The following is a 21972-nucleotide window of genomic DNA, read 5'->3' as shown; positions in this document are numbered from 1 at the left end:
TATTTCAGGCCTGCTGGAGGGCTCATGTACCCAACAGCCTGCCTGGTTTTTCTTCTAATTATTTCAGTCAGTCTAAAAAAAGACATTACCTCCCTCTGCAAACCTTGCCTCCATTGTTCTCAGCACAGAAAATAAGAAGGAAAGGAGAATAAAAGTCTGACACCCTCTACCTCCAGGTTAAATGCTCTTCTGCATAGGTGTGGCAAGTGCTGAGAGGAAAAACAGGAGGCAGCTTCTGCTAACCAGAGGTGGAAGGGATAGCAGATCATCCATCAGGGCAGGCTATCCCCATCCTGCAGGGCCAGGGGTTAATGGAGGAGCTGGGAATCACCCTGGGACACACCAGGGCTTGAAATGAGAAATCCTGGTACTGTCAAGGCACGTTGACAGGAGAATGATTGCCATGTCAGCAGAAAGACATCTCACATGGGAGGGAGCAGCTAATAGCTGTGCTGTGATGAATCTGGCTTTTGACAAGAGGCTGAGGCACCAGACACACTCGGAAAAGCCAAGGGAGGACAGAGAGGGTCTAACTGGTTGTAACTGGTGTGAGCAGGGAGAGAACATCAAGAGGGAGGATGCATCGTGCTGACCACCATGGTCAGGGCATGGCCCAAGCACTGCACTTGCCCTCCCTCTCCTGTCACCTGCAGGATTTTGGGGTAGGACCCTCCTGTTTGCTCCAGTTTCACAGGGCTGCAAGAGCATCAGGGGCTGAGCCAGGACTAGTGCTCCTAAGAGAAACTGCACACAAATAATTATTAGTGATAATTAGCAAAAGCACACTGATGACATCTCCTTCCTATCAGCTCAGCTCAGTTGGGCAAAGGCTCTGGTCTCACCAAGACAATTCCCATGTTGTATAAACACCTTCTGTGCCTCTCCTGCTCCTCCTCCATGGCCAAGAGCCAAATTAGGCAAAGAAAATGCTGCCACAAGCATCGGTGATGGCACAGAGGGGCCTGGCCAGTGGCCGGGGGTTTGACAGCATCCTTCAGGTTCCTTCTTTACCTGGCACAACAGGCAGCTCTGAAAGATAATGTCAAGAAAATCGTGACTGGCCATGAGCATTCAGAGCTGTCACCAAGCCAGCGTTAGCTCTCTGTTGCCTAACACCAGGTGGGAGCTGGTTTTAAAACATATTTTCTTTGTTTAATTTCCTGAGCCATCAAAATGGGATTTTGGGTGGGAAGTGGGATCATCCCAGCTCACCCACAGCCTTCTCAGTGGGTGTATGAGAGCAACACAGGGTGCCAAGTTTAGCTCCAGAATGGTGCCAGACATCACAAAATAAACTATTGAAAAAAGATGATATTTTAGCCAGGCTTTTAAGGGAACCAAAAACCCCCAAATTACCGGAACTGTTGTTCAGTATCCTCTGCTTTCCTGGCAGGGCTGGGGGAGGTGAGGGGAAGCCTCTGGCTGTACAGATAGGGTGGGGGCTGTGGTTCCAACTCTCCTGGAAAATTTTAATCGGTCAAAAAGTGAAGAATATTTTTAGCATGCCGTCAACGTGCATGTGAGGACGTGTGTGCTGTGAGAGCATGTGGTGCAGAGGCCACATCCCTGTGATTTATCAGCTATCCTCACCCTTGCAGGCAGACCTGGCGAGACCCACTCTGACCCCCTCCAGCACTGCAGGGGAACCTGTCGTTTACAAGAGGATGTTGAGTTCACAACAATGAGGAGGTTGGTCCAAAAATGCTGCAGGGAGAGGTGCTGGGCACGTGTCTGCAGCCAGGACAGGCTGCCTGTTGTCTTCTGCATTGGTAAGAGATGGTGAAATGCTGCTGCAGCAAAGTGAAACGGAGTCACGAGTGACACCAGGGAGGGTGGGATGGTGAGTCATGGCCTGAGGAAGATTCTTTGCAAGGGGACCCATGAGTCCTGCTGCTCTGTGCCTCAGTGGCCACATTTGGGGTCTTGCGAAACTTGGGGTGCAGGATGTAGAGGAGTTCCACCAAGGTGGGTGTCAGGAGCTCTGGCTGCAGAGACACAGCTTCCCCAAAGCCACTCAGGGATGAGACAGGACTGGGATGGGTGGGGAGTCCCTCCTGCCCTCCCAAACGTGGACAAACCAGTCTCTCCAGCCACAGACACCACATTAGAGAGCTGTGGTCGCCCTCGTGTCTACCTGCCGTCCTTTCCCTGCTCCAGGCAGGGAGCTCTGTCTCCTGCATCCAACCCGAGGTACCTCGTGACCAGGGTCAGCCACTCCACCTGCTCTTGCCTTGGTTTTCCTCCACTTCAAATGGCAATAACCCATCTCCGGGGTGCTCTGAAGCCAAGTTCATTAGTGCCTGACTTTGTTAATTGCTTTGAGCAGGGCTGGACAGACAGAGACTCATTATGGCAATTGCCCTGTTATCTCCTCAGCGCTGGGGAGAGAGGAGGTGAGCATGCCTGTGAGACTAGAAGCCAGCGCTGGGCTCAGTGAGGCCACAGGGCTCCTGAGCTGGAGGAGAAGTCCTCAACCCCTTCATATGCATGGGGAATTAATGGGAATGTTCTTAATTTCGTCTTTTTGGTTGGGGCTAAAACAAAGAGGCCCAGGGAAAGTGCTGGATCTGAATGGGTGCACAAAGGTAGGGCTCAGTTCCAGCTCTTGATGCCAAGTAGAGCCTGTGGCATCTTCATAAACTACACCATGGTTGTGGGATTAAATCAGTTCGTATGTGGACTCCAAACTACCTGTGCTAGACAAGAAGTGTGGGGGTGGCCAAATCCTTGGGTAATGCATGGGGAATTAGCAGCAGGAAAGGCTGGAGGAGATAGGAGACCACACATCTGGAACTGCCATGGAAAAAGGTCTCTCTTCACCTCTCCACAGCTTTCTAGGCTTAAATCTTGTGCTTTATGGACAGGCCATGTGAAAGGATGGTGCTTCCAGCCACATTCCCTGCTGCAGTGGGGCAGTTGGGATTATCACACCTGGTCTGAGGTTTGGCCAGTAACTCCTGACCTGCTAAAGTCCTGGTTTTACCTGTTTTCCTCTTGGCTGATACCAGTCCAAGCTTCTGCCCAAATCAGACCTGGGCTTTCCAGCTACTCATGCTCCCTATTTTAGCTACATGTCTGGAAGAGAAGACCCAGCTATCTGCTAAAGCCATCAGCCTGCAAGCACTCGCAGGAACCTGTGTGCTCTCCCTGCTGATCTTGCTGGTTTTGTCGGGAAAAACAGTCCTGGCTGCAGAGGATGTCTGGTGCTCACAGGAGGGAAAAAGCAGATCCAAAACTGTAGGTAAGGAGGTCACTTGCTGGGGGAAAATAGGGGAGGTGAGTGGTTTAAATGATCTTAAATCAGCAGCTTGTTTTAAGGAATGTGGCCAAGCCCTGTGGCACAATGGCAAGTGGGCAAGAGTGATGCTGCTTTGTGCTCTCTTCATCCTTTCTGTTTTAACTCAGCATGAGCAGTAAGTCCTGATGAAAGACAGCGAGTGCAGGCTGGAAGAGGTGACTGATGGTGCCAGAACATCACTGTTGGTGCCCAGCTGATGGCCATGGTTTGTGCACCAGGAAAGGTGGGAAGGTGAGGGCTCAGGATGACGCTCCTGCTCCATTGCTGGATGGGGTGAATGGGAACAGTGTGGGGCTGCAATAGGGCTGGAATAGGACAGTCCATGCTGTTCTTAGTCCTCAGGTGTTTTGAAGCCAGGGCTGTGCCCCACATCCTGCAGGCAAAACCCAATCCCTGTGTAAATTGGAGCAGCTTCCCACATCCCTCATCTCATCATCCTGTGCCTGGGGCAGTTGCCTCTGGGCTTTCCCAACAGCTCTGCACTGTTCCTGGCCTTCACTGACATCTCCACCAATGACAAAATATGCCAAAAATAACCCCTGCTCTCCAGCAGGAAGGTGGGATATAAACACACTGACTGTTTGTTAGTGTTAGTGCTTGCCAGGCTTTCAAACTGGACTGAGTTTGGGGGGGATCACTTCCTGCTCCACAGTCCTGACCTCCCACTGCCTCCCTACTCTGTCTAAGCATGGGAGCTCTCCAAAACACCTCTGCTGTGTGCATGCCACTTTGAGAAGGTGAAGCTGCAGCCCAGAGGTTCTGGAGGGACTTTTCTGGGTGAGTTTAAGGTAAGGCAGCACCTCTGGGTCCATTGCAGTCACCAGCTTTCCTGTATGCAATGCAGCATTGAGGTCCTCCCGGAGCTGCTGGGATATAAAAAAATATTTTATATATATATATATATGATAATGTCCTCAGAACCTGACTTTATTTGCTGTGGCAAGAAACAAACCCTCAGAGAACTGTAATCTGGTACCTGTAGCACTGATGACCCCTGGTAATAAGATCCTGCTTTATGCACTCTTTGGCCATTCTGATTCTGATCCCTACCTGCCACCCTGCCTGGTTCCTGGGCACAAAGGGACTCGTGAGTTTTGGGGACTGATGGCTTGCACAGCAAGCAGCCATGGAGTTTGTCTGAAATTATGTTCTCTCTGATTTGGATGAGCATGTGAAGAACACAGAGAGGCAGCAGAAGGGGTTAAATCAATAGTTACATTTAAATCAATATTCTGATTTGTGCTCCTGTCTCAGTGGTGCTGACTTCCTTTGCCCCCTGATTTGAGGGTGCAGACCTCAGTGGCTCATTCTGAGCCACCATTTCTGTGGTGAACATGGATTTTGACAGACATGCTGCAAGATTGGGCTGGTTTATTTGACGCTTTTTTTTTTTTTTTTTTTTTTTGAGAAGAGGGGAAGCAAAAATTAAACAACTTGACCATGGCTGTGGTCTGTGCACCTAACCCGGTGATGAGGCCAGCTCCTCAAAATTTGATGTAAAAACATATATGAACAGTTATTTCTCACCTCTGGGTTTCCCTGCAGATGCTGATGGCCAAATTCCTGCTGCCAGTGCTTGGGTCCCTGCAGGAGGAGGCTGGAAAAATCCTGTCTCTTAGATCAGGACTTCAGGGTGATGCTTTCCCTGAAGCTGCTTTGTGCAGTGGCCGTGGAAATGAGCTGAGTCTTGGTGTGAGCAGGGAGGGGGTGACATTTACACTGTGCCCTGGTTTTGGTGGTGACTCATGAGGTAGGACTGGATCAAGTGAGTCCTGCAAAGATTTGCAGCAAGTAAACCCTTTCACGTGCAGGCCTTATTGCATTGGCCCAGCCAGGTTCTGGAGGTACTGCATGGCCGAGCAGCCAGTGTGAAACACTCCCTGTGGTGGAGTTTCCTCCTGACATGGACCCATCCCTCTTTAGCCCTGCAGTGAGGTTTACTGAGACCACAGGCACTTTGCATCCCTCTCCCAGCACTGTGGCCACCTCCCAGCCTTTCCAAGAGCTTGGTGACCAATTGCCCAGCTGTGCTGGTGTCCCACCTTAGCACAGAGCTGTGGGTGGAACAAGCTGTGGGATGCAGAAGATCTGACTGAGAACACGTGGGAAATACTTTCTAAAATTTCAAAATGTAATTAACGTCAGTAAGAACCGTTACGAGCCTGAGTGGTGCGAGGAGAGGGGCTCAGACCTCAGACTGTCTGACAGCCTCAGCCTTGGCAATAACGCCGATGTGCAACCGGCTCCTCGCTGCCTCCAGCATCCCTGCCACTCTGCCTCCAGCATCGCATCCCTGCCCCATCCCACCCCTCCGCCTTTCCCTACAGCCCCTCTCAGCCCACCCCGGCAGTCCCCGCTGCTCCCCGGGCAGCAGCCCAGCCCAGCCCGGGCTGCCCTTCCTCCCGCCTTCCTCCTCCCCGCGGCGTGGTGCCATCCCCACCTAGTGCCGGCCCGGCGCACCGGCCGCCGCCAGCCCCGCGGCTCCCCGGGCTCCCCGGGCCCCGGGACCCTGGCATCTGCTCCACCCCCGGCTGCACCCGGACACCCGTGGCACGGCCCTGCGGGGAATTTCAGTGCCCCGGCCCCGAGGGGTGCTCCGGGGTAAAGGAAAGGTGGGAGGCAATCAGCTGATGCAGCCTTTGTGCTGCTGCAGAGGACAGGGACAGGCAGATGCCCCAACGGATCCCACGTCTGCTGGGGCTGATGGCTTCTTCATTCCCCATCGTGTGGCCCGGAAAAAAGGGGTTTCCCCTTTCCAGGAGGAGGAACCCAGCTGGGGACGAGGGACAGGGCCACATCCCATCCCCAGTCACCAAGCTTGTCCCATCACCAGGGCTGGACCCCTTTGGGTATCACTTTGGGGATGCTCCTGCACATCACAGCTTTGGAGTTCTTAGTGGCATTTCCCAAGGACACATTGCCATGGACCCCACAAATCTCCCCAGTGCCTGGGGAGCATCACCTCCCTTGCCCCACTCCAGACCCTGTGAGCACCGGTTGTAGATGTGTAGGGCACAGTAAGAAGCCAGGAAATGCCTTGAGCAGTGTCCCCCTGTGCCAGGTCTGCTCTTGTCCCCCTCCAGCCCATCAGAGACTCCCAGAGCCACCATGTCTTTAAATTTCCTTCCCTTCCTTCACCCTGTTGCACCTCAGATCCACATACAGCTTCTTACCAGCCCTGTCCCTGTGGCTGTTCCCTCTTCCCAAGTGCCAAGCCAGCCAGGGCATCCAGAGCTATCTCCTCACCTGGAGCAAGGAGGTGAGCAGTCATCCTCTGCTCAGCCTCACCAGCTTCCCTGCTTGCAGCATACTCATCCAGCATCATTTTGGTTTGATGCACCCTCTACATGTTGCTGCACCCAGTCCCTGGAAGGACGTGGCTCTTTGTCCTGACATTTTCTGAAATTTTGCTCCTTTTTTTTGTGCTAGCTATGTTTTGTCTGTCTCCACCCTCCCTGGCTGTTGCATAGGCACTTTCCTCAGCTCCCTTGGGTGCTGTGGCCTTGCTGTCCCTGTCCCATGGCTCAGGGGTACACAGAGGGAGGATTCTCTGCAGGGGAATGCTCCTGCTTGCCCATAGCATCCTATGGAAATCTGGGAATGTGCTCAGAAATTTCTTAAAACCACAGCAAAGCACAGGAAAGAAAGACTGTAGGGTGGGAGAGGAGGCAGGAAGAAAGGAAGATTAAGGGGTGATGTGGCCTCCTTCATATTTCCTGATGAAACAAGGAAAAAGCCCAACACTGCCCCTATTTTTTGTTGGAAAACCCCTTGCAGCTCAGCCCTGAAAGCAGGATTCAGCAGCTTGGCACAACTCAAAGGTTTCCTCTGCTGCTTTAAAGAAAATGTTGGAACAGAGCGGGCTTAAAGCCTTCTGAAGAGGCCCATTTATCTGGGAACTGAAAGAAAATATTGGGATAATATTTGGAAAAGCCTGTGAATGGGCATGGCTCAGCATGTGCCGGGCAGCAGCAACCTGCGAGCTGCAGGGGGAGAAGCCACCCTCTGCGTGTGGTTAATTTTCCCCTTTTCCTTCATTTCCTTCCCATTTCCTTCCTGGCTCTGAAAGGTTTTGCCGTGCCTAGGTGGGTGCTTGAGATGTATTTTCCCCAGGACAGTGGCAGTGCTGGAAGAAAAAGGGATTTTTCATGAGCAGGGTGGGCACAAACCCTGCCCAGTCTGAGTATCTGGGGGGGCTGATGGGGAGAAGGTGTTTCTTTCCCCTGGTTAACAACTGAGGCTGATCTGCAGGACGCACTTAATCAGATATCACTAAAAGCAGGGTTGATTCCTGACTAATTGGTCAGTAATAACCATTTAATTGGCAAAGCTGCAGTGAAGCTCCAGCCCTCCCTTCCCAGAGCCATTAGCAGCATCTATTTTATCATTTGGAGCCTGGCTGGGATTCAATAAATAGTGTTTTGTTGTTTTTTTTCACATTTAAAAACATTAACGTGTGTTCAGAATTCAGTTGGACATCTCATTTGGCTTTGAAGCATAATTATGCTTGATGAGGACTAATAAGCAGCTTTCAAATCAAGACCAGGTTAACATCTCTCCTGCTGTCTCCTGCAGGGAAGCCAATATGCCACAACAGCTGATTTTTATGGGACTGATCCAGATATGTCCAGGGCTCCATAGAACCCTGCTTTGTCTTGCTTTTTTTTAAGTTATTTTTCCACCAAGGATGAGTTATTATTATTGTGGAGTTTTTCTCTGTGTGGGATTTGCACCCACTGTGGGTCTCAGGGTGCTTTTGCAGGATACAAAGGGTGATTTGCTGAAAACAGCCTTTTTTTACCCCACCTCATTAAGTAAGAAAATAAACATTAGAGGGAATTTTTTTTTTCGATGTGATTAAGGGAATCTCTAAATTTTCAGCCCCAAACTGATCCCAAGTCTTGAGACCTTGGTGTTTGCTCCAAGTCTGGCTGCAGGCTGAAGCAGATGCTGCCAGTCCCTGGCACAGATGATGGCTGATGGTTGAATTGGTGTCGAGGTCGGCCCTGCTCCAGCACCAGCGCCTGCCCTAAGGTGGAGCTGCTTCTCTTTCAGCCTCGTGGCCGCCCGGAGAACACTGGATCCAGTCAGGTCACCCAATACCGCCTGCCTGCAGCTTCTGAGCGGGGCTCAGACAAAAGAAAACCCATCCAAACTGTGGGGTTATGTTTGTTTTCCACGCTCCACCATTGAAATTCCATGTCAAAGGTAAGCTCACTTGGAGATTAGGCTTTGGCAAGTCTTGCTATGCTGCCCAAAACCTTCAGAAATGCCCTTGGTGAGCCCCAAGCATGCTCTGCCCCTGGGATGGGGAGTGAGTCCTGGTCCTGGCTTGTCAGGGGATGAGTGGACACACATCCATGGGACACTCCCTTCTCCCTCAAAAGCTGTCCCTTCCCGAGGGGGGCCCTCCTGTTCTTTGCCAGCAGAGCCCCTCCACTGTCCCACAGGGCTGTTCTCACCCATCACTCCCACAGTTGTCTCTCTGGCAAACCACAATGCTGCTGCTCTAAACCCCCCAGATTCCTAGCTGAGTCAAAATACTCCCAAAATCTAAAGGTGGCAAAGGAGAAAGCCCCTCCTGTCCTTTTCTGACACGGCTCTGGGGTTAATGGCCATCAGCCAAAAGCTGTGGAGGAAAGACCTTCAGTTGTGAGCACTTGGTGCTTGGGCAGCTCTCCTGCATTTTTTTCTAAGACATTTTGCAGCAATTAAAAAGCTGCAGGTAAATGCCAAACCCCAAATGCTGGCAAAGGTGCCAGCTGCTCTGCAGTCAGGACAGACCCAGCCACTGACTCCGGGCTGACCATGTTCCAGCCCTAAATAGCTGCTTTTCAGGGACAGGTGGGTCACAGCAAACTTTATTTTTCTGGAAACAGCAAGCACATTGTGCAGGGCAGGCTTTCCAAGGATGCTTCCCACACCCTTTTCAGGAAATACCACGCAGCTCTCCTTCGTGCCATGCCAGTTTGGTTTTTTTTCTTTTTTTAATTGGCATAAATGATAGCCTCGGCAAGGACACACCATGTTTTCCCTGGGTTGTCGGATTTTATTTTGAAATCGCTGCTGGTTTGATCTTTGCATCTCTCCACCCCCAGGCTCATTGCTCTCCTCTTGTGTTTCTGCTCCTGGTGCTTGCTCCAGTGCAGTGGGGTTTGCTGGGAAGTGAGAATGCAGTGGGGAGGCTCAACCTGTGCCAGTCACAGCCAAGTCCTGGTACATCACCTCACCTGGGGGTGAAATAGAGAAGTCATGTTTGATCTGACAGAGCCACCATAGAGAGCAGACAGCAGCTGTCCCTTCCTGCTGACCCCCAGCCCCTTCTGGGAGTCCAGCTTTTGATTCCAAATGCAGCCCTGGAGCCATCATTCCAACAGCAGCAGCGTGCTTCCTTTGGGGGAGCCTGAAATAGCCTCCCCTGCATGGTGACAGCGCGTGCCCCACGTGGCACCGGTGTAACCGGCTCTTCCAAGACCTGCTCTTCCAGGGGTGGGGTTGGCTCGGCTCAGTTTATTACCAGCACCGTCTTGACTCCAATGCTTCTCCCTGGTGCAGTGCTCTCAGATGAAGTGGGATAGTGGGAACAACCAGGAGAGGTGGAAGGATTCCTATTTCACAAGTGGGGTGGGTTCCACATCCTGCGGTCTCCTCCCTGTCCCAGCACCCTCTCCAAGTGAAGCATTTCCCCATTCTACCACCCCTCACTTGGGCATTTCCTTCCTTGCCCTAATTTCCTAAAAAGCAATAAACCCCAAACCTATTTGAGATGGACAAAAAGGCTTGGGTTTGTTCCTTTGTAGTTCAAGACCAGCACACAGTCAGTTATCTTTGATTGATTTCCCCACCCTATGAATGTGTGTGCTGGGCCCAGCAGTCTCCAGAGTGCCCTTTAGCCACCAAGCTTCAATTGTTTCTAAACTTCAGGATCCATCTTCTGGATATTTTTTCAGGCCTAAGTCCATAATGGGCCCTTTCTCTTTTATTTTTTATTACTAGCATTTTTACTAGTATGACATTTGAACTAGGTAGGGAAATCTTCTTGCCTGCTACAGCAGTACCTGACAATCAAGATTTAATCTTTCTGGAGAGGAAGAACTCATCAGATGGAAAAAAAATTCTGATATCTGTGAAATTGCAGAAAAGCAGAGCAGGAGGAGCCTGTGGGAAATCTCCAGCCCAGCCTGGAGCAGCACAGCAACTGCGCAGCCTCAACCATGGCCGGACAGATGTTGGTCTAATTACAGCTAAAACCTCCGGTGCTGGGGATGCTCTGTACCCCGAGTGTATCACTGCAGCCAGGCAGCCTCTCTAATCCCCCATTTAAATCCCTTTGGCTGCTGCCTTCAATGCTTGGAAGAGGTGCTGGATGGCAGAAAACCAGTGGCACGTCCTCCATGGTGATCCCTGTGCTTCTGAGCTCTTCCACCCTGGCCAGAGCGCTTTTTCCCCTGTAAATTTCCCCATTTCTCACTGAGAGCTGTCAGAGATTTATAAAATGGGTGTTTCAAGATTTTGGAAATTAATTTCCTTGTACCTGCAGTGTTGTGACCAGGGCTGGGCACCAACACAGAGCTGCTGTTTGTCCACACCTCCTTGGGCCTTGCTCCACCTCATCCTCTCCTTCCTCTCCGTCATATTTTGTGTCACCTCTTCAGCCTGAAAGCTTAATCCAGATTTAGAAAGGGAAGGAAAAAGGCAGGGACAGGATTTTTCCAGTGAGCATGAATCTCCTGGGAATTCACCCAGGGCTTTCCCAGCTGCAAAGCTGGTGGCTGCTGCGCGCTGACAGCAGCGGTGGCATTGCCAGAGCCAAGTGCTGCTGTGACACATCAGCCATGGGGATGAAGCTCCACGGAGGCTCCAAATCTTATTTTCCACTGGCAAGTTTCACTGGCAGCTCACTTGTGTGCAGGATTTTACCATTAATATCCCCAAAACCATCTGGCCACTAGTGAGTCTGGGGTTATTTTTGACACCAAAAGGGCAAGCAGAGAGGAAAAAAAAAAGAGATTGTTTGAGATGGTGAATATAAATGTGTCGTGGTTTAACAGTTAAAATGTAAGAATACTGATTTCTCCTGCAGATTTATAAGTCCCTGGAGGAGAGCAGGGACTGCAGCCGAGAGCCATCGGTGCTTTGCCATCTCTGCTGTGTGCTGGAGTGAGCCGGGGCAGCTGCCGGAGGACGCTGGAGGCATTGTGCTGCCGGACAGGTTTGAAGGCTGGCGTTAATGAACTGATGTTAATGGGCTGGTGTTAATGGGCACCCTGATGGTGAGAAGTCAGCACTGGAGCCGAGCCGTGCAGGGGCTGGAGCTGGGGGCTCTTCCACGTGGCTGTCACCGGAGAGTGAAGAGTCAAGCTGCAGTAACTCCCCGCTGCAGACAAGATCCTGAACCGCATTGCTTTAATTACGCCAGCGCAAATTTCATTCATTTGGTTAAGCCTGGGAGCTACAGAAAGAGCTATTTCCAGGTGTGCTGTTTAATTATTGCATGCCCTGGATTACCCACCGTGCACATCTGCACGGCCGAGGTTTGTCGGGCTCCCCGGCAGACCGGGACAAGTTCGCAGCCATCGGCACGGCTCTGCACATCCCAGCACACGGGCTCTGCTTGGGTCAGATAAATGGGTTTTAACCTGATTTGTGCTGTAATCTCCATGTCGACAGGCTCTCATCACGCACAGGATAAAACCCCGGCTCCTCTGGCTGGGGGTTTCACCGGGCAGCTCCTGCCAGCAAGGCTGGCCGATGGCTCCAAGCCAAGTGGCTTCCCTGTTCTGGCATCCCAGGGACACCTCTGAACCGTGGGTGTTTGCAAAACGGCTTTTGTTTGCTTAACTCCTTGCACTGGAGCAGGCAGAGGCACAGCTCCCACTGTCCTGTCCCTCCTCCACAGGCAGGAACAGGGTGACAATCCTGCTGCCCAGGGCAGGCAGCTCAGTGCCAGCCCTGCCATCCCACCCCTGGAAAAAATAGCACCTTCTGGGTGCATTATTTGTACTTTCCTTTTCTGAACGTGCCTTAAAAAGAAGGGCTTGGTTTTCAAAGGAGCAGCATTTAAATTACATTCTTCCCTGCTCGTCCAGCTCTTTGCTGTAATCTTACTGCGTTACGGAGCAAGGAGCGTGCGTGGGACGTGGTGGGATTTTAACTGTAATTCATGGACAGATATAAAATGCCAGGGTTATTATGAATTTTATTCAGGAGAGTTTAAATGTTACTGGTTCAGCAGTGCCTCTTTCCATGCTTCCTTTGCAGCAGCTTCTGTTTAACCTCTCAGTACATAAAATTTATGGTGGCTCACCGTAATTCTCCAGGTTTTCAAATAATCCCAGGAAAAGAGTTAACTGGAGCCTCTGCCTTAGTCTACATCCACTGCAAAGCATGTGGGGCCAAAGTCTTTCCTGACACCCCTGGTAAGTCCCTTGGGTTCATCTGGGAAAATTGCCACTCTGAATTTCAAAATTATGTCAGTGGGAGATGGGTCAGGAGCAGTGCAGGGACCAGGGAGCAGCAAAACTGGGGTCCCAACATTGCAGTCAGCGTCTGGGCAAGGCTCTCACCCAGCTCACATGATGTTGCAGCCTGAGCTGGGCACATGGTTTTACTGGTACCAGTAACTATTCCCCACACATCGGGAGTTGTGAATGGCCTTGGGATGGAAGGTCTGTGATGTAACTCGTAGCTCGGTTTTGATGGCCATGATGATCACTATGAGCATTGCAGTGGGATGTAGAGCAATCCCAAACGGATTTAGCCTGATTCTCCTGGGATTTGCCCATTTTTTTATCACCTAGCACAGACACAATGAGATTTTGCACACACACTCCCACAAAGGCAACTTCTTTCCTATCTTCACTCTCTTCTGAAAAGCTTCAGAAAGCTTTTCCCGCTGCCATAACCTAAACCCTCCCTGCTGCTGCCAGAGCTCATTCGCCCTTCTCGGCTCCCTGTGGGGATACTTTGCCCCTACTTTGCATCCCTTGCCGACATTCCTCAGACCTTCCCCGGCAGAGGGAGGTGGATGTTTTGAAACCAAAGGGTTTTCTTTCATCTATTCCCACCTCTCCTCTGGCTCTGCCCCGCTGCATCTCTCTGGACGTGCATCACACACAGAGCACACCCAGCACCCGCCAGCACTGCTCATCCATCTCACACACCTTAATCAATGAGAAACTTGAGGAAAAGCCCATAAACCAGATGGGAAGTGGGGATTGGATTTGCAATGTGCTGGTGCTAATGGAAACCATTCCTCACTGCATAATCAGAAGGAATGGTCACACACAACCCATCATTTCTGCCCAGGGTGCTCACAGGGCAGCCCTGTGAGGACGTGTGGGGTGGTGAGCCCTGGAGGCTCCAGTGTCCCTGCAGAGATAACCCACAGTGATTTCAGTGAGCAACATCTTATGGTGAGAGTCACCAAACTCCCCAGTGCCTGCAAATTGTGGCAGCAAATTGTCACATCCCTAATGCCAGCGCAACGCTGTTTGCACACAGAAACCCTCCAAATCCCCATTTTGCTGATGTTTGTAATTTCCTGGGATAAGCCTGCCTGTGGCACAGGGACTCACCTCCATCTGGCCCCTCCGTGTATTTGCTGCCTGCAAATGGGTCAAAGCCAGCCCAGTGCAGGAACTGCCAGAGGATTTTGGCCCTGTCTGATGCAGAATGGGCTCCCTATAAATTTCCCTTGGATTAATCTCACGGCTGAGCTGGGAGTACTTCCCTATTTGCTCAGACTCTCACTAGCTCACCTGTCCAGTGGCAGGGCTGGTACAAGTGGGTGGCACCAGACTGTGATTTTCCTCTCCAGCTCCAGTGATGGGTTGTACTTACTGCTCCTTGGATGCCCCATCAGCCTTGCACACCCAGGTAGGATTTGCAAATCTGTTTGGGGCTCGGGAAGGTGTTTGTATTCAGAGAGATGGGGTGTGGGGCTTGTGCCCCAAATACCAGTCAAATCTGGTCAGGGTCTGGAAAACAGACAACATCCACTCTGGGAATCACAGCCACCCTTTGACCATCCCAGCTAAAGCCTGTGGATGCAGCTGCTCAGTGCCAGGGCCCTGGGAGACAGGGCACGTTTCTGAAGCTCAGATATGATTCAGGTGAAGCTCTGGTGTGATGTGAGTGAGTGCAATGCCACTGAAACATCCTTTCATTTCGGGCAGCTCCCCGCCGGCCTGGGCCCGCGCTGGCAGGGGGGGCTGTGGAACAGAGAGAGCATCCCGGGCCGCTCCTGAGCCTGGCCTTTGTATGCGCCACTCCTTCCCCAAACAAAGCCCAGCTTCTGATAGCCCGCGAGGTCCCTGCTGTTCCCTGAATGGCATCCGTGGGAGGCAGAGTCAGCACTCCAGCCCGTCTGCCCCAGCCCGTGGCTTATCGTGGTGCCCCTCGGGTGTGCACGGCCAGGTTTACCCCTGTCCCAAACCCTTCCCCAGCAGTCAGTTCCTCCTGGCCTTTCCCAAGCCCAGGAGCTGTCTGGGTTCTCCTGGGGGTGCAGGGGGGATGCCAGGGGTGTGGGGCAGTGCTGGAGGGATGCAGGGGGGAGGTGCAGTGGATGTGCCTGTGGGGGTAGCACAGAGGGGTGGGGGAGATGCCTGGGGGGATGCAGGGAGAGCGGTGGGGGAGATGTGGGCAGTGCCAACGCATTCCAGGGAGACAGAGAGGGAGGGGGGCTCGGACTGGCTGCCCAGGGGGATGCAGGGGCTACGCGGGGAGTGGAGCCAGGGAATGCAGGATGGGCTGGCTGAGGGAATGCAGGGGCAATGTGGGGAGTCGCTCTGCGGGGTTCAGGGAGAACCTGCAGAGCAGATCTGGGAGGATGCATGGAGGGCTGCCCGGGGGGAATGCAGATGCACAAAAGAAGATGCAGTGCCGGGGCATGCAGGGGAAGCGGGGGCGATGCGGGGGCTCTCTCTGGAGGGTGCCATGGGTTACCTGAGGAGCAGAGCTGGGAGGATGCACGGGGGCTGTCTGCGGGGGAGGGAGGGGAGGTGCCCCGGGGAACCGGGAGCACAAAGGACGATGAAGTGGGGCGCAGGGGGAAACCCGGAGGGCAGTGCTGGGGCATGCAGAGGGACGCGGGGGGATGCAGGTGGTTGTTCACGGAGCAGCGCCGGGTCGCGCAGGGGAGGATGCAGCGGGGACAGGGGATTGCCCGGTCACATGCAGGGGGGACGCAGTGGGTCTGTTCGGGAGCCAGCGCCGGGACGCGTAGGGGGAATGCTGGGGGGCACAGGGAATCGTCCGGAGATACGCGGGGAAGGGACACGGAGCCGTGCACGGAGAGGTGCGGGGAGCTGCCCGGAGTCGGGCAGGGGGCTGCAGAGGTGTGCGGGGGGGTTTCCGGGGAGCAGCGCCGGGCACGCAGCGGGGCTGCCCGGCGGCAGGCGGGGGGACGCGGGGGGGCAGCGCCGGGGGCCGCCCCGTCCGCCCGCTCTCCCGGGCCCTCCCCGCCCCCCCCGAGCATCCCCCCGCCCCCGCGGGCTGCGGGGCCGGTTAAAAGGCGCAGCGCCCCGCTCCGCCCAGCCCGGCCCGGCCCCGCACCATGCCCGCCGCCGGCCCCGGCGCGGGGAGCGCGGCCGCCCCGCCGCCCGCCCGCCTCTGCCTGCTGGCCCTGGCGCTGCCGCTGGCGCTGCCCGGGCGCGGGGCCGCCGCCGAGCCCGCCCGCACCGTCTACACCAACCACTGGGCCGTGCGGGTGCGGGGGGGCCCCGCCGAGGCCGCCCGCCTCGCCGCCGCCTACGGCTACATCAGCCTGGGGCAGGTAAGGGGCGGCGGGGCCGGGGGGCTCCGGGGGCGGGCAGGTGCTGGGGCACCGGCAGCGGGGGATACGGGGCTGGGGGGTCGCACTGGGCACCGGCGGGAGCACCGGGGAGCCGCCGGCGGTTCTGGCACCGTGAGCCTGCGGGGGATCGGGGAGTGCCGGGGGTCCCGCAACCGGAGAGGAACCGAGGGTCCCGGGATCGGAAAGGCGGAGCGGTCTCGGGAAACTGCCGGGGATTCCGGCGCTGGGAGCCTGCGGCAGATCCCCGGAGTGGGGAGCTCGGCGCCGGGGAGCTGCCCGGGGTGTCGCGCTGGGACTCCCGGGACCGGGAAGCCGACGGTGGTCCCGGGACCGGGGAGGCGGCGGGGGTCCCGCGGAACTGCCGGGACCGGGGCAGGATCCCAGGAGCGAGAGATGGACCCCGAGATCTCCCCGCTGGCGGAGGTCTCGCCGAGCAGCCCGGTATCCCGGGACCGAGGCGATGCCGGGGGTCCCGGAGCGGGAGAGGAGCCCCCCGGAGCGGTGGGGATGGGAACGGGGCCGATGCGGGGATGCTGCCGGAGCGCTTTGGCCCGGGGGCGGGCTCCCCCCGGGTGGACGCCCCTCCTGGGGGTGCCCTCGCCCCGCACCGCTGGGGGGTTGCACAAGTTCCTCCCACCCCGGAAAGTTGTATTTGTGGGTTTAACAAACTTTGGACTCTCTGGCCCGGGTTTTTATCGGAGATCCTGGGAACACAGAGAACTTTTGCTTTCAAAGCCCCGCAGAACACTGGTGTCTTAAAAGAGATTTTCCGCACAGCAGCTCGTTTTCCTTTCAATTTCTTCATCCTCTGCAATCCCAGATGCAGACTGGTGTCCTCGGAGTTTGTTCCAGAGTTTACTGCCATGGCGCTGCCCGGCGCTTTTTTGGCTGGGTGACACTTCAGGTTGTCCTCCTGCCCAAGGTGTCTCCCGGACTACAAATTATAACCTTGCTTTATATCGCAACCCTGCTTTTAACTATAATTAAAGTCACGGGGTGCTGCATAAACAATTTTTTGGGGGGGGGGGGAGGCTGAATTGAGCGCATTGTCTCCTGCGCCCGTGTCTGTGACCTCCCGTGGGGGATAACCCCTCACATCGCACCCTCAGTCTCCTACCTGCGTGCTCAGCTCCCGTCCCACCAAGGGGAAAATCACATGTATTGTTCAATTGCGTCTATCACAGGGCTGGGCGAAGGTGGTTGTGCAACCCAAAGAGCTTTTCAGTGTTTATCCCTCTTCAGGCAGAGAATATCTTGATTGAACTTCCCACTCTCCCAAGTTGCATCAGCCTAACGTCAGCTCCTGGTTTGGGGTTTTGCTGTGTCCCTTCCCTGCTGGAGCATCTGTTACCCCTCCCTCCTTCCCCAGCATCCCGGTTATGTGAGCTCATCCCTGTGATGCTGGAGGCATTTGGCCCATGGGCGCCATGTGGCTCCACTGGAGCATCCATCCTTTCCCCCTGAGCCTTTCCCCGGGGCAGCCCTGTGCAGGCTGGAGAGCAAGGCAAATATTTCTGTGGTTGCATCAGGGTGTTCCTGGCTCCCGCCTTTCCCGTGGATACTGGGAGCTCGTGCACCTCTGGGGCTCCCCAGCTGCTCTCAACGCCCTGCCTTCAGCCCTCCATCTCTCCAAGCTTTTCCCACTGGCTTTTGGGCTTTTTCTACTGGGTCCTGTCCAGGATTAAACCTTGAGGGACTGCTTTCCCTGCACATGTGCTCGTGTGTGACATTTGCAGTGTTGTGCTCAAGGCTCATGGTGTGTTGAGCCTCGTGGGGACCTGGGTGTCCCTCTCTTCTCCTCCTGCATCATCAGCTTGTGGAGCTGCTGGTGACGGCACTGTCCCCAGCGAGGTGTTGCCTCCTAGGGGCCCTGATTCTGGAAAAAACCTGCTGGAAAACTCTGCCAAGGATGTTATCACCCTGGGAAGATGCTTGAGTGGAGTCCAAAGTGGTGAGGGAGGAGGAGAGGGGATGGTCACTGGAGGACCCAGCTGGGTGCAAGGAGACTCAGCCCTGCCTTGGTGACATCTTTTCCTTTGCAATGCAATCCTGCAGGCTCCTGACACGGCAGTGCCCGGGAAAGGCACTGCTGGGGTTGGCACACAGCTCAGCTCTCCCTGCGTTTTCCCGTGCCCAAACCACGAGCCAGGACACTCTAAACCCTTCTGGGTCATGGCAGAGTGACATTTCCCTCGGGGAATCACTTGCGTCAACTTCTATTTAAGTGAAGCAAACAACTAAACAAAAGAAACGGCTTTTACACCCTCGAACGCCTGCTCATTCCTCCCGCCGGGCTTTGTTCCCGGGCCGTGCCGTGCCGTGCCGGGGCGAGCCGGGACAGGCCCTGGCCGAGGGCAATGTGGGGACGGTGCGGTGCCGGAGCCCCGGGCAGCACCGCTGGCCGGGGGTGATGGTGACCCCCTTCCCATCCTGGTTGCAGCGTTTATATGAATTTTTCCATGTCCAACACTAAGTTTTGGAAGGGCTGACACATCCTCAGTGGTCTCACCTGCAGTGCAGGAGAGGGATGGGATTCATTTTGGGCTGTATTTGGAGCTTTCCTGGATTCCTGTCATCTCACAGCTCTTGGCTTGAGCTTTACTGAGCTGAACACAACCGTGATCATTTGAGAATTACATTCCTGAAGGCAGGAGCTCATTGACTGGACCCCTTGTCCCTGATAGGAATGGGTGGTGTTCCCCAGGAGGGGAGGGCTCACTGCCTTCTCTGTTGGATCCACCCTTCTGGAAGGCACCAGAACAGAATAAATGGTTTGGGTGAGATGGGGTTGCATTGTAGAACCCTTACTGAGCTGAGTGACCACGAGGAGGACAACAAATCCTTTTTCATTTAAAAGAAAAATGACATTTACAAGTTTTTCTCCTTAGAATATCTTACATGGAATAGGGCATTTAGAGGGCTACCAGGTTGGTCCACTGGGACCAACCTCTGCTCAGACTTTCAAGGTATTCCCAGCATGGGAAGGTTTTTCTTATTTTTCTGCCCATAAATCCCAGGAGGATAAAGAAGTGGGGCACAGAGTTCTTTTCCTGCTGCTCTGGCTATGTATCCCCAGAGCCTGTGATGAGATCATTACCTTCCCTGTGCTTTTGCTGCTTTGCATCACATGGTAATTTTGCATTTATTTGTGAAAAGGAAGGAAGAAATTCTTTACCTAGGAAGGAATTGTTTACTGTGGGCATGGTGGGGCACTGGCACACGTTGCCCAGAGAAGCTGTGGATGCCCCATCCCTCTTTAAGGCCAGGCTGGATGAAGCTTGGAGCAAGCTGGTTTAGTGGAGGATGGCCCTGTCCATGCAGGGGGTTGGAACTGGATGTCTTTAAGATCCCTTCCAATCCTAAACCCATTGCAGGATTTTGTGGTAAGCCCTGTACTCCAATTTCCAGGCAGGGTGGCCTTGTCAAGGTTTCCCTAAAATATGGAGAGGTTGAAGCACTCTCCTTCTCTTTTTTAAGTGCAAATAGATTTGAAGAATGGGTTTAAAAGGCAAATGTAGATTGCAATGAGCAACCTCTTTATGTGAATGTTAAAAAAAGCGCCCAGCTATGCTGTAATGTGAAGGGGGAAGAGGGAGGGTTTAAATTAATTTGAGTGGAAATAAATTATAAAATTCACACTAACAGCAGTAAAGTTGGTGAAATGACATCCTGGCATAAAAGGCAGAGCAAGACTAATTAAATATTTAATGCTTGTAAGAGACACTGGCAGATCTCAAGGTATCAAGTGTGATAAAGATGTAAGTAGTTGTCATCTGCTTTAGCATCTGATCCAGACAAACCTGTTTGTTCCCTGCTGTTCCATTGCAACCAGCCCTGGTCTGGCCTCAGGAATGTCACCCTGGCCCCTGGGTCACACATGGTCTTAAAGATGTTGCCTTGTGTGTTGCAGATGGGTGTTGTAGCATGGCCCTTTCTGGTCCTGTGAGCAAGACACAGGGAATGTCACAGGCTCCCAACATCCATGACATGGAATGTGGGTTTTTTCGGCGGGATGGAAAAAAAACCCAAACAAACTCAGACAAAAGTGAATTTAAAGCAAAGTCCCAATTTGTACCCAAATTATGTGATCTGGGAGCCACATACCAGTGAGTGCAGCTTTTGGGTCACTCCTGTCCCTCTGGCTGTGCATCCCCGTGGGATGTTTCACATGCTGTGTCTGGCTGAGATCCCTCGATTCATTGCATAGCCCCGGGACTTTATCCGTGCTTTTGGGATGAAAAAAGAGGAGTTGTGGTGTCTCCAGATGCCAGGCTGAGAGGGCCGGAGGCAGCACAGCCACCCCGGGGCTTGGCAGGGTGGTGTGGCTGGCACCGTGTTCTCCTGCAAATGCTGCCATCCCTCACTCCAGGCGATGCACATTTATATCCCAGGAGCATCCCGGGGCGGGCAGGGATGGCATCACCTCTCCTCGTGTGCAGCCGGGGCGAAGCTGGAGCGCTGGGCGGAGAAGGCAGGAGGATGAGGCACAGCTCCCCTGGCTGCGCCGCAGCTGCTGAGCTCATTTTTAGCTCATTATTTCTGCTTGGGAGCTGATGAAAGGCAGTTTTCAAAGATGCATTTAATGGGTGAAAATTCATAAAAATGTTTTCCGGGCTCTGTTGTGCCAGTGCAGCGTCCGACCACCAAGGCTGTTTGTCACAGTGGTGGCACCGGGGCTCGTGCCAGCATCCTGCATCCTCCCGAGCCCCAGGAGCTCTGTGGAGTGAGGGATTTGGGGTGCAGGGCACGGCTGCACTGATGCTGCCAGTACAAAATGGGGGGGCAGCCACGGGAAAACAGACTTTAAAAAAACCCAAACAAACACCCAAACAACCTCTTTTTTTACAGATTGGAAGCTTGGAAGACTACTACCACTTTCACCACAGCAAGACGTTCAAGCGCTCCACGCTGAGCAGCCGGGGACCGCACAACTTCCTCCGCATGGACCCCAAGGTACAGGGCTGGGCACCCTGGTGTCCCCCAGCCCCTCCACCTGTCCCTCGAGAAGGCTGTTGGCTTGGTCTGGGTCAAGAGTGAGCTGTAGCATCTCGGGATGACATGTCACCCTTGAGCCACAGCCCTGCACACACGAGTGACTCATTGAGCACGGGCACGGAGAGCCGGTGGTGAAAAATACGTAAAAGTGACTAAACACTAACATCTGCCTGCAAGCCGGGAGGAAGAAAAGGGGGAAAAGCTTTCCAGGACAGAAAGGCTGTTGCATGCTCAGGGTGTTGATCCAGTTGCCACAACACTTACTGCCTCAATGGTTGCTATGTGTGAAATCCTTGGCAATAGCTCTGCATTGCTTTTTTTCCTAGAGCAAGCATCCAAAGGGATTTTCAGTGCAGCTGAATTGACAAAAGTATTGGGGAGGGGGGGAAGAAGGCAAGGAGGGACATGGGCGAGCTGGGTTTGGGGTGGTGGGGAAGGGTTGTGGCTCCTCTTTGCCTGTCCTCCTCCCCCAGCTCCTTCTGAGCACTGTGACATGTGAGTTGTGCAGAGCATGGGAAGGGTTAATGGTGGGAAGGTTTTTTTGGGAGAGGGGGACATAAGAGCAGAAAAAGCCATTTTGGTGAAGGTTAGGTGGCAAGCTGCTGGTGCCTGCAGCGATGCCTGGCCATCCCATCCTTGGGGTGCTCACACACCCTTGGGATGCTCCTTCCCAAGACATCTCCAGCCCACTCCACGCCCGGTCCCATCCACATCTCCCCAGACACGCACAGCAGCCCTGCCCTCCCCAGGCTTTCCGGAGAGATTTGCTGTTAAATATTTGGACAAGGTCTGTAGCACATTTTTGAGGAGGAGGCATTCTCGTGGCTGCTTTGCCAGCGGGGGAAACCTCGGTGAGGGGAGCCTGGTGCCCTGGAAGTGTGCT

At 54.0% G+C, this 21972-nt stretch overlaps 1 protein-coding gene across 4 annotated transcripts in view; it reads left to right on the top strand.

Moving 5' to 3' along the window:
* PCSK6 (proprotein convertase subtilisin/kexin type 6) overlaps positions 1-21972 on the top strand; it is a 51370-nt gene that overhangs the window by 3393 nt on the left and 26005 nt on the right. Inside the window, exons 2-6 of one of the 4 annotated variants that reach the window (XM_064388712.1) lie at positions 1599-3241; positions 8354-8506; positions 11382-11510; positions 12619-12717; positions 20943-21047. In XM_064388712.1, the coding sequence (XP_064244782.1) occupies positions 21036-21047 (12 nt within the window). In that variant the 5' untranslated portion in view covers positions 1599-3241; positions 8354-8506; positions 11382-11510; positions 12619-12717; positions 20943-21035. Of the gene's footprint in view, positions 1-1598; positions 3242-8353; positions 8507-11381; positions 11511-12578; positions 12718-14117; positions 14177-15746; positions 16074-20942; positions 21048-21972 lie in introns of those variants that run through there. The other 3 variants (XM_064388710.1, XM_064388713.1, XM_064388709.1) reach the window with 3 other exon arrangements.

Source organism: Passer domesticus, chromosome 14 (assembly GCF_036417665.1).
Source record: "Passer domesticus isolate bPasDom1 chromosome 14, bPasDom1.hap1, whole genome shotgun sequence".
Lineage (NCBI taxonomy): Eukaryota > Metazoa > Chordata > Aves > Passeriformes > Passeridae > Passer > Passer domesticus.
Note: the sequence above shows the minus strand (reverse complement) of the source record. Positions and strands in the feature narration are given on the sequence as shown.